The sequence below is a fragment of the Mauremys mutica genome, chromosome 9 (assembly GCF_020497125.1).
Source record: "Mauremys mutica isolate MM-2020 ecotype Southern chromosome 9, ASM2049712v1, whole genome shotgun sequence".
Lineage (NCBI taxonomy): Eukaryota > Metazoa > Chordata > Testudines > Geoemydidae > Mauremys > Mauremys mutica.
Window position 1 is genome coordinate 54429444 of NC_059080.1, and position 11615 is coordinate 54441058.

An 11615-nucleotide genomic window follows, 5' to 3' on the forward strand; every position below is an offset into this window, starting at 1 on the left:
CCGCTTTTTGGCGGATGCTTGTCCTGCCGGCCAGTACGCGGATGCACTTAGATGCCCTGGCAGGCACCATGGCGCCCGCGGGCACCGCGTTGGGGACCACTGCTTTACTGGAAACGAATGACTGGCTTGGAGCCTCAGGCTGATCAGGGCTCTCTCCTTTCCACCCGTCTCTCTCCCTAATTGGTGGGGGGGGGAAGGGGGATAGGGAACATCTTTGCTGGGGGCATGGAGTATGCTCTGGATCTCCAGAGGGGAGACCCGTGGGCACTGAGCAGGGCCTGTGTATAGCGGCTTTGCAGCCTCTTGAGGGAGGCTGGACGAGGCAGATAGAGCCTTGGGATGGAGCAAATGTAGCCTCCTTGGTATATGCTTGGGCAGTGGTGGGGAATAGTCTGGCTCTTGCCCAGTGCTGGAGGAGGTCTGAGACTCTGGCTCCCCTAGGACGGGGGCGCTGAGCTCTCCGTTTGTAGAGTCAGTGCTGGGCTAGCCATGCCGTCTGCCTCACACTGGAAATGCAGAGGGTACAGATGGGGTGAGTGCTGGAGCTTGGGCAAGAATATGGAGGTAGATTTATGGTTGGTGCTGGGGCCTCAATCGCTGTAGTGGAAACATCCAGCAGTGAGATAGTTAATGTTGATATTTAGACTGTCATTGCTAGGTTTCAGAGTCAACATACAGCACAGTGAGGGGAGAGGAGCAGTTCCCATCTCTCAGAGCTGCCTGCCAGCTCAGGCAGGCACTGCTGCCTCTGCTATGCTTTGTTCCTGTGGGTGAAGGGAGTGTGTTTTTCTGTTTGCTTACTTAGGGCTGTTTTGCTGTTCCAAGGGCTAGAATGGTTTTCAAATGGACATGTAGATTCTGGAGCAAGGGCGGGATTCTGCAGCCGGGCACTACAGGCAATCGCAGGTGTGGTGGCCATCACACATGCAAGTCCTGCCAGCAGCGTAGTCTGTAGCTTTTATTTTACATTCAGTCTGCTTTTGAGTGGTCTTCAAGATGTAAAAGCCAGCAATGCTGTCTCCACTGGCAACTGGAGCAATTAACCTGCAACTTCCAGCCCCAATTCCTGTCTCAGCAGACACCGAAAAGCAGAACTGTCATGTGGAAATCTGTCCCTCCTGCCCCAGAACAGCTGGGAACCCCAAACAGGGCCGTTTCGAGTGCAAAGGTGTAACGAGGGGGTTACTGCTGTGATGCCAGTGTAAGCCATGCCCTGCTCAGGTCCCTCTGCCCATATTCCCACCAGCAGTGACTGTGCTTTGCCCGGGGCTGAGACACGCAGGTTGCCTTTGGAAGAGTGTTCCCTCTTGTGGAAACCAGACTGCCTCCTCCACAGCCCCAGTTCATTTGTCCTTCACCCATAGGAGCCCATTGCTTTGTGACCCCCGCGGGTGACCCTGGGTAGGGCCCTGTGTCACAGCTTGTTGTCGGATCTTCTCCCGCCTGTAACATAGCCCAAGGGAAACGTGTTGAACAGATGGCACAAGCCCAGGTCTCCGGGGTCCTGCTATGTCGGAGTCCCAGATTGGTAGCAAGCAATCTGCCAACCAGGAGCCCTGGGTGCTTGTGTCATTATCTCCTATGCTGTAGCAGCCAGTTCATGCGCTCTCCCCGGGCACTTCGTGAGACTCATTCCTTCCCTTTCACTCTAGCATGTTTCCTTCCCTGCCCACGTGGCCCTGGGCTGGCCCAGCACTTTCCAGGTGCATTGGACACCTAGCCGGGTCCATGAGATTTCCACTGTAGCTGTCAGCTCTGCCCTGGTGATCCCAAGAAGGCACTGGGCTTCTTAAATCACCCTCTGTGAGGAGCATCAGGGCATGTTTGCAGGGTGACGCAGAGGAAGAAGCAGTTTAAGTAATTGAAACCAGCTGCATCGCTGAGCAGTGCACTCTGGGTAATGATCCATAATCTCTATTGCGCTGTGCATGGAAATTGTGGTTTTCAAACGGCTTTTTTGGCAGGCTCCCTAATCAAGTGGCTTTGATTGTCTTCCAGTTGAGTACCCTCTGAACGCTGACAGGCGGCTCTTCAGTCTGTAAATGCTTTTGCCATGAGTCTGCTTTTATTGCCTTTTGGGGGGGAATGCAAGTGGGGGGTGGGGTGGAACGTGGCAAAAACCCACCAGAGCACAAGGAGCCATGGTCCCTGGGATGCCGCTGCCTCTCCTTTGTGGAGGAGATATGACAGGAGTCATGTAATCTCCCCGGGCCAAGAGCAAGCTAGGCAGGGAAGCCAAGCTCTCTTCTGTCGAAGTGCTAAGTGGCCCACACGCTCCTGGAGCAGTCCCCAGCCAGGGCCTGGCTAGCCATGAGTAGGCCTCGTGGGGCTCACCAGCACACAGTGTCATGAAGCGGTGAGACAGACAGACAGAGCTCTTCTGCGGCCCCCTCCATTAGCGGAGCCTTGATGCTGGAAGACGATTACGTAACCATAGCTACCAGGCTGCTTGGAAGCCCTGCGTGTACAAACACTCCTCTTGTTGCATATGGAAGTGATGGCAGGAAGAGGCTGTGACTGAACAGATAGCGTGCTCTGGAGGCACTTCCAGAGCTTCTGGGGGGAGGAGTGGGGGGGTGTCTTCCTGCCTACAGTGGTGTAGCACCTTACAGCTTTCACTGAGGAAAGGCCAATGGGGGGGGGTGGAGTGATAGCGGGGCTTCCTTTTCCCTCCAGAGGTCGCATCTTTGCTTTGAAGTGCTTAGATTTCTAGCAAATAAGTCATTGCTGTTCTGCTGCTCCTTGTTAAACAGACTGAGTGTCTGCGTTAGCAGGAGCTGGCTCCACAATCTGTGTCCATTCCCTTCCACGAGCCATGAATAGAGACCAAATCACTGAACCTTATGGAAGAGGGATCACCGTTTCCTCTTAGGCTTAGAGCAGGGAAGGGGATAGAGAGAGATATTACGTTCCACAGGCGTGGCTTGGGAGACTAAACCCAGGTGCCTCTCTGATTAGCTAGACCAGGTATACCTTTGCCCTGATTTTAAACAGCTGAAGCGGAGAGCAGCTCCCCCACCCGCTAGCCACTTTGCTGTTGTAACTAGAGGTCCTTGGGCCAGTTTCTCACCCCTCTGCAACTCACCTGGTGAACAGAAAAGGGTTCCTCCAGCCTGAACATTTGCCAGGGGGATTTACCTGCCCTGCCAGTCAGTGTTGCCATTTGAACTGCTCTGTTTTCAGCTCGGGTTGCCGCCTCAGGCCTGTGCGTGCATTTCCCCTCTGTTACAATGCCTCAGGTGGACGGGGTTTGGCTTAGTGCACTTAGTGTCAGGAAATCCCATTAATCTATCTCCAAGTGGATAATGGTGCCGCATGGCTTATTGTCCATTCCAGAAATCCCCTGGGAAGGGGCGGATTGGTTGGCAGCAGCCTCATGTCATCAGATTCCCGCTCCCGAAGGGAATGGAAATGAGTAAACCTCTTCAGGCTACTCTGGAATCTGCTTAGAAATGACCGGGTTCTCTTGCAGCCCATTAGCAGCTCCTGCCTATGGCTGCCTCTCTCAGGTTTCTGAGGTGACCGTTCTAGTAATTCCTTATTGACTGCAACCGAAACCACAGAGCTTAGCTGCTGCGTGCTAATGGCTAGTGGTCGATAACCCGGGGGTTGGGTAGAAGTGATTGCTATATTCTGAGGCCCCGGGTGACTCGGGGTTGGTAATGGGACACAGAGCGTGGTGGTCGCAGGGTTGAGTCCAGCGGCCATTGTTTGGCTGCTCTGTGATGTATGAGCAGTTGCTGGTTTAGGCCCAATTTCTCGTAGACACACGAGCACATAACAAGCCACCACCTTGGCTAGTGCAAGGACCGAATGGTATGTGCAGGTGCCGGCTGTGCCTGGGTCTATATCTGTTGGAGGACTCTGGTCACCAAGGCTCTTGGGGACCTCTCTCAGTAGCACTAACCTTTGGCAAATCCATCAGAGCTGCCCCTGGGTCTTCATGTCTGTCTCCTCTCCCCTCAGGTAGCTCGACGCTGGGGAATCCAGAAGAACCGACCAGCCATGAACTACGACAAGCTCAGCCGTTCTTTGCGCTACTACTATGAAAAGGGCATCATGCAGAAGGCAAGTAGGTCACCGCTGCCTGTCAACGGCAGACCAGATGCCTGAGGGTTGAGGGCTGGTGCATGGGGACAGCCCCTCTGGGTGAGGGGGCAGGGACTGGCGGCAGCAGCAGGACAGCATGAGGAGTGCTCACAGCTAGTCAGATTCCTGAGTTGCTGCAGAACCTTTCAGGAGCGAGAGCCGGGTCCCATGGCTTCTGTCGCTCTGGGGACAGACATTTGGAAGAGGAAAGTGACTCCACCAAACTGAGGCAATGGGAAACCATGATGTAACCTGGTTTGGGGCAGGGACTGTTAGGGGAGAGACTGGGGCACCAATTAAATTTTTTAGCATCTCATGGGCAAACTGTAAAGATGCAACCTTATGGAAACGGAATGCAAAGCAGCGAAGCGTTAATTGTTCTGTTAGGGGTGCAGCTGTCATACTAAAATAATGACAACCCTAGCATGGCTGCCAGTGTGCCTAAACCTACACTGAGCTGTTACGGGCACATTTATACCAGTATAGCTGCGTCCGTGCTAGGGGATTGTGGCTCATTGGCTATTCCGCTTTCACCCCCAATCTATTTCAAGCTAGATGGAGATGGTCTGTAGACCAGCCCTCTCCTCTATACTCTAATAAACTATCAGATGAAGCACTTCAGAACTGGAAAGCTGGTTTAGCCCCATGGAGGCTGTCTTTTACAGTAGCTTCAATGAAAAGCCTTCGGAAGTGTTGTGCTGCTTTTCACTGGGAGAGGAGCAAAGTTTGCCTTAACAAATGACAATAAATATCCCAATCCAAACAGCAGTGCTGGGAACGTGAGCATACCCTGGAGTCAGGGGCCTTGTGAATGAATCCTTCAGCCCTTATGCAAATTGTACCATTTAACTTCTAATAATGTCCGAATGAGTGCTCAGTTAAGGGCTTCATTCAATATTCTGCCCACTAGTGGAAGAACTGAGACATCCCATTCTAATCTACATCAATGTGTCCTGAGCCACGTGTGGCAGCTGAGATTCTAAGAACATAACAGCTATACTGGCCATACTAATGGCCCATCTAGCCCAGTATCCTGTCTTGTGACAGTGGCCAATGCCAGGTGCTTCAGAGGGAATGAACAGAACAGGGAATTATCAAGTGATCAGTCCCAGAGCATGGGGTTGCATCCCTGACCATCTTGACTAATAGCCATTGAGGGACTTATCCTCCATCAAGTTATCCAATTCTTTTTTTGAAGCCAGTTATATTTTTGGCCTTCACAGTGTCCCCTAGCAATGAGTTCTACAGGTTGACTGTGCATTGTATGAAGAAATACTTTCTTTTTGTTTGTTTTTAAACCTGCTGCCTATTAATTTCTTTGGGTGACCACTGGTTCTTTTGTTATGTGAAGGGGTAAATAACACTTTTTTTTTTCTCCACACCATGATTTTATAGACCTCTGTCATATTCCTCCCCTTAGACTTTTCATCTTGGAAAAGAGATGACTGTCCTTTTAATCTCTTCTCATTTTGTATGGATACTTGGGATTGTTTTCCAGTGTGCATTACTTTGCATTTATCAACATTGAATTTAATCTATTTTCTTGCTCAGTCACCCAGTTTTGTGAGATCTCTTGGTAACTCTTTATAGTCTGCTTTGGACTAAACTATTTTGAGTAATTTTGTATCGTCTAAAAATTTTGCCACCTCTCTTTTTTCCAAATCACTTATGAATATGTGAACAGCAGTGGTCCAAGTTCAGATCCCTTAGGGACACCACTGTTTACCTCTCTGAATGCTGCCTAGGGGATTTAGGGACATTTTTCCTTCAAATGTAATGGAAGATGCATGTCCAAATTCCCTAGACATCTCTTGAAAAATATCAGCCAACACATACACAATTCCCCCTCCACAATCTCTTTCTATTCGTTGCACCCCTATCCATTCAGGCATTTTGACAGCCCACAGACATGACCCATCAGTTTTAGTTTTGTGCCTTTGGCTCCTTGTTCTGCATTGTTCCTCCTATTATGGACGGGGTTTGTGAAGTGTTGCACAAACTGTCTTTACAAGTAGAAGGAGCCAAATGTTTTGAAGCATGCTGGAGCCTCCCAATTCTCCTATCCTAACACAGGTGTTTGTCTTTGCTTTTAGGTGGCTGGTGAGCGGTACGTCTATAAATTTGTCTGTGACCCTGATGCCCTCTTCTCCATGGCCTACCCGGACAATCAGCGCCCGTTCTTGAAAGCCGAGCCCGACTGCCACGTGACCGAAGATGATACCTTGCCTCTGACACATTTTGAAGACAACCCTGCTTACCTCCTGGAGATGGATCACTGCAGCAACCTTCCCTATGCGGAGGGCTTTGCTTACTGACTTGCTGCAGGCTAGCGCTAGAAAGTCAAGTTGGGGCAAATAAAGGCAGTGGTTTTGTAAAGAATGTTTGCTCTTCGTAAAACTGGACTCTGTAAGCATGATTGGTGGAGCCTAAAATGTACAGTCAGTGGCCCCGCTGAAGACTGAATCTGATAGCTTAAGGACTAGGAGTAGATCTGCCAAAGGCTGCAACCATGAAGAGTTTTTCGGGGAGAGGGTTAACTTGAAGTCTTTGTTCCAGGCCACACTGCTGTGGACATATGTGTGAGGTGTGGTCATTGTGCCCAATGGTCCCCCTGGAACTTGGCTAGACAGTGTGACTGTACAGCACACCATCCTGACAATCTGCTTTGCATCAATCACAATACTTGTAGCTGCCTTGTGTGTTGGAAAGGGCTTTGTTTTGCACAGATAATGGATTTGCGGGGTGGGAGGCAATCTGAGCTAGTCTGGTTTAGGCTTAAAGTGTGGTGCTTGGCCTCCTGGGAGTGGGACAACACTCTGGGTGGTTTCAAATGCATGGCACCCCAATCGGACCTGAGGAAACTTCCGTTTTCTCTCTAAACAAAAACAAACCCCACCGGACAGCTCCCCTAACTCCTGTTCCGGTTCTCTGGAACCAGGTTCCTGCTCTCCTGTGGAATCCGTCGCTTCCTCCCTGTTTGATGCTTGGAGGGATGGCTTTAATTGCAGGGGAAGGGGGGTTGTGGCAGGGTTTTTTCCCATGCATTGGGGAAATGTTTATAAACCAATTTTGTAGTCTTTTGTATTTTAAGGCGAAGCTGCTCTTTGCAAGCCTGCTGCTTCCCCTCCCCACAGCAGTGCCAATGCTCTGAGGACACTGCACCCTGCGTGGCAGCTTCGCCACCAGCCACGTCCGTTAGCATCTTCTTTGCGCTCTCCGCATCGGATACCGAACAGAACACCTGCGCGTTATACGTTTGGAGTGTTCTGCAAGACAGCAGGGCCCCGCTGTTTGGGTCCCGTGTGCGCAGCTCCCGCGCTCTGGGAATTATATGTATATAATCCAAGCATATCCCACTGGGTTAACTCTCCAAGGTGTGACTCTGTGGCACGGCTGCTGTGGTCTGAACTACCTATTTCTCTCCATATCACTGCTCAAATTTTAACCCTCCATCGCACTCCTGGGATTTGAGACTGGGTGAAACATACAAATAACAGAACTCTCAGCTTAATTTCCATGTCACAGTTCCCTCCCTCTTCAGTGTGTTTAGGTTGATCTTATAAGAGGAGGCTTTTTTTAAGAATTAGGCTATAATACCTGGATGGGGGAGGATTTCAGGGATGTCTCACCACAAACAAAACATACTCCAGTTCATCTAAATCCCACGGCCTCATGCAGTTACCGCTTCCTAACTTACCCATACCACTCCTATATACTATATCTATATGCATATTTTTCCCCAACTATCTATACGTTTTTGTTGTAAATGCTGTATAGGTTTTTTTTCCTTCTTAGTTAACCTGGTTTGGGTTTGTTGACCGAGTCGTTACTTTCAAAAAAAGTATGATAATTAACTCTTTGTAGACTAAATTTCTCTCCCCATGATGTATAAAGTGGCCTGTACAGTCATGAAATGTGGGATGCAGGCATCAGTCCTGCACCGAAGGGATGGATGCTAGCTGTTGTTCAGGGTGGAAAGTCTACAGTGCAGAAAGGGTTAATCTGAGGAGTGATCTGAAATAACCTTTCCTTGAGCAGGGTCGTGCATCTCCTGCAAAGCTGCATTACATTCTGTACTGTGTACAATAAAGGATTTTGCTTTCTGTTCATTCGTGGCTGGAATTGCCTTTTTTCCTCATTCATGTAGGGTGTGCGTTGTGTCCTGAAAAGACGACTTGGGGAAGGCTTTTCCAACTAGCCTCCAGATCTCTGTGCGGGGGTCACATCATCTACACCACGCTGGGGGGTCCTGCTGTGCCAATGATCCCAACGGGGAAACGCCGTTTGTCTCTTTGCTGATACAGCCTATGAAAATCCTTCAGCTGAGGGGGAGGAGAGTGTTTGGTACAGGGTGGTCAGGCAATAAGGAGGACAAACCAAGTACCGTGGGATCATGAAATGGCAATACCTCAAATGCTCTTCCAGCTCGCATGTTGCAGGAGATGGACTTGCGGTGGGGGGGGCATTTGACCTGGAAACGAGTGGCCCAGCTTTGGCTGTGTCGGTACCTACTGAGCTGTTCTACTTCTTTGACTTATAAATATGTACACAACAATGAGACCCTGAAGCAGCTTGTACAGCTCTCGGGCCATCCTTCCTGCTTGGCTATTGCAATGCTTCTTCACATGCCAATGCACTGAGACATGCAAGCAGGGAATTCTGTGAATTTCAATAGCAATTGGTATTCCTTTCACACTGTCCTACCACTGAGCTTTTTAACCAACCGGGGCAGTGTTCAGGGTTCCCCATAGCCCCAGGATTCTTTCCTAGGGTTAGCTCTGGCTTCCTTTTCCAGTTCGGTAAAGTCATTGTTACTCAAGGTGCAGAAAAAAACACCCTGATGAAACTCGCCCTGATTTTGCCTGTTGGGTTGAGAGGGAGAGGAGCTGAACGGACACCTGGAGAAGTGGGTGTTAAACCCCAAAGCTTTGTAACTATCCTTATCCTGGAATCTGCTCAGAGCCTGCTCTGAATTTTTTGATGCCAGCTAGAACCCTGTAGGCACCTAAACTCCCCTGGTGCCTGAATCTTCACTGTAAAGTTCCCTCCAGGCCTAAATTTCTGCTTCCAACCCTACACGCTGCTGCTTCTCTCTTGGCACCTAGCCCCAGACTGATACACACACCAGGCAGAGAAGCCCTAACTCCCCTGTGGGGCCTGATCTGGTGGGTGGGCTCAGAGGCTGCAGGAGAAGGTGGTACTGATCTTACTCTGATCCCAATGGTTAGAGCCCTGACCGGGGAGGTGGCAGACCTAGGTTCAATTCCCCTCTGCCTGAAGGGGAAGATAGGGCTTGAATGTGGGTTTCCCACCTCTCAGGTGAGGCTCTAACCACTGAGCTATGGGAGGAAGACTCCCTCTCTCCTAGTGAACCTGTTCCACTGTGGCTAGTCCCACAGTGGGTAGAGCACTCATAAGAGGCGGGAGAACCCCATTCAAACCTTTTCTCCCTCAGGCAGAGTGGGAATTGAACCTGGCGCTCTCATGCTCTGGGGCAGTGCTCAGCCTGCTGGATGGAGGTGGTACCACAGCTGCCTCCTCCACCTGTTTTGTGCAGCATGAGGCAGGTGCCTCACTCATGCTCACCAGAAGTGGCTTAGACGCCAAAGGCGTCCAATGCCAGGAGAGGGTCCTGGGTTGTGCATCGCTAGCAGAAATAGATGGCCCTGCAGCCTGGACTTAAACACATTGCTCCATGAGATGTGGGGCTTAGAACACATGCCTCGCACTGGCATCTCCTATTGGCTAGCTAAGATGCTTCCCGCAGTGTGCTGGCTTTTGTGGATCTCATGCGTAGGTGTCCCTCTCTCCCTGGTCATTGTGTGGGGAGTCTTGGCACCTAGCTCAGGCTTGGTGAATCCCAGTCTCATGCCTAGGATTTTCTAGGTGGCTCCAAATTAGACATTGCCATGTCTAAAACCCTTTGTTGACCCAGGCTTGTTCCAGATGAAGACAGCCACATGGCTTCCTCTGAAATACCTCCTCACTGGACTGGAGCAAATACTCTCTCTCCATGTTCCCCCTGCTACCGGTGGTCCCCTAACATGACTGAAAAAATCATAAGGCTCCAATCTGCCTGATCAACTGCCAGGTCCACCTTCAGGCTGTGCTCCTGGGCATGTTCTCATGGCCACCTCGGCCACACCTATCTCCGCCAAGTCGCCTCCTCTCTCAAAACCAAGGGACCTTCTCCAGCCAAACCCAGAGCCAATGCAGCCAGTGGCAGGGATCACACTGCCTTGAGCTTTGGAAATCAAGCGATCCATGAGGGACTGCTGGAAACCTACCAGAAACTCCTATGCAGCCAAGTGAAAGAGGTTTCCTCTGGGTTTCTCTATAGAGAAGCATGACCAGCTTTAACACCTGCGGCCAATGATTTAATTTCCTCCTGTACTTCAAGGTAAGTTCCCTAAAAGTTCATGCTGGCGATAGATACATTGAAGTCCCCTTCCTGGGGCATGTTGTCTTCATAACCTTATCACATTCTTAAGGGAACTGTCCAATACCCTTACCCTGTCCATGAGCTGGTCCTTGGACTGGCTTTAAGGTGGTGATTTCGTCAGCTGAGCCTCTGGGAAAGTTGATCTCTTCTTCTGTCATTCAGAGAGGAGCGTCACTGATCCCCAGGCACCTTCCTCTGGGGAAGCTCAGGTGGCTATTAGCCAGGATGGGCAGGGAATGGTGTCCCTAGTCTCTGTTTGCCAGAAGCTGGGAATGGGTGACAGGGGATGGATCACTTGATGATTATCTGTTCTGTTCATTCTCTCTGGGGCACCTGGCATTGGCCACTGTTGAAAGACAGGCTACTGGGCTAGATGGACCTTTGGTCTGACCCAGTATGGCCATTCTTATGTTCTTAGATGTGTGAAATCCTCAGCCCAGGCAAGCTCTAAAAGGACCCTGACCTGCATTTGAACCAGATCACTAAAATGACATTCCCTAGCAGGGCCATCAGGGTCCATGGCTTGGATGCCTTGAGGGCCCTTGGCTATTCCCTTTAATGGCCACTTGGCCTGGAGCTGGCCCTAGGCTAGAGTGCTGGGGAGAGGGTCACGTGCCCTGGCCTGAGCATCTGATGCCCAGTTTGAGAGAGCGGCTCTGCAGGTATTGGCCTACTTGTCCTCCTGAAACCCACCTTCTCGGAACAGTGCTTCTGCCTCTTGTTCTCCTGAGAGCGGGGCTCTGGCCTGACAATACTGGGCAAGAAGTTACTCGCCTGTGCCTGGGCTGCTCTGAGCACGCCCTTGGGGCAGATGGCCATGCAGCTACTGATAGTCAAAGCTTTGCAGAACGTTGAAATTCAATAGTATAAAGCTCAAGGCATTTAGGGGCTAATAAGAATTTCTTCTACTGGCTGGGGGGGGGGGGGGTCATCAGCTGGAAGTGACAGAAGAGGCAAGATAGCCGGGCAGGTGAGTTGATCGCAGAGTGACTGTGAGCCACCAATGTGATGTGACTGGGAAATGGCAAATACTGGGATGTGTCAGGTAAGGCATTTCCAGTAGCAATAGAGAAGTAAAATCCCA

The 11615-nt window shown here is 50.6% G+C and overlaps 1 protein-coding gene across 4 annotated transcripts in view; it reads left to right on the forward strand.

The window, feature by feature from the left end:
* The window catches only part of ETV5 (ETS variant transcription factor 5), a 44816-nt gene extending 36625 nt beyond the window's left edge, over positions 1-8191 (forward strand). For all 4 annotated transcript variants that reach the window (XM_045030804.1, XM_045030802.1, XM_045030806.1 and 1 more), the window contains exons 12-13: positions 3967-4068; positions 6183-8191. In XM_045030804.1, coding sequence (XP_044886739.1) covers positions 3967-4068; positions 6183-6404 — 324 coding nt within the window. In that variant the 3' untranslated portion in view covers positions 6405-8191. The remainder of the gene's footprint in view (positions 1-3966; positions 4069-6182) is intronic.
* The last annotated feature ends 3424 nt before the right edge of the window (positions 8192-11615 follow it).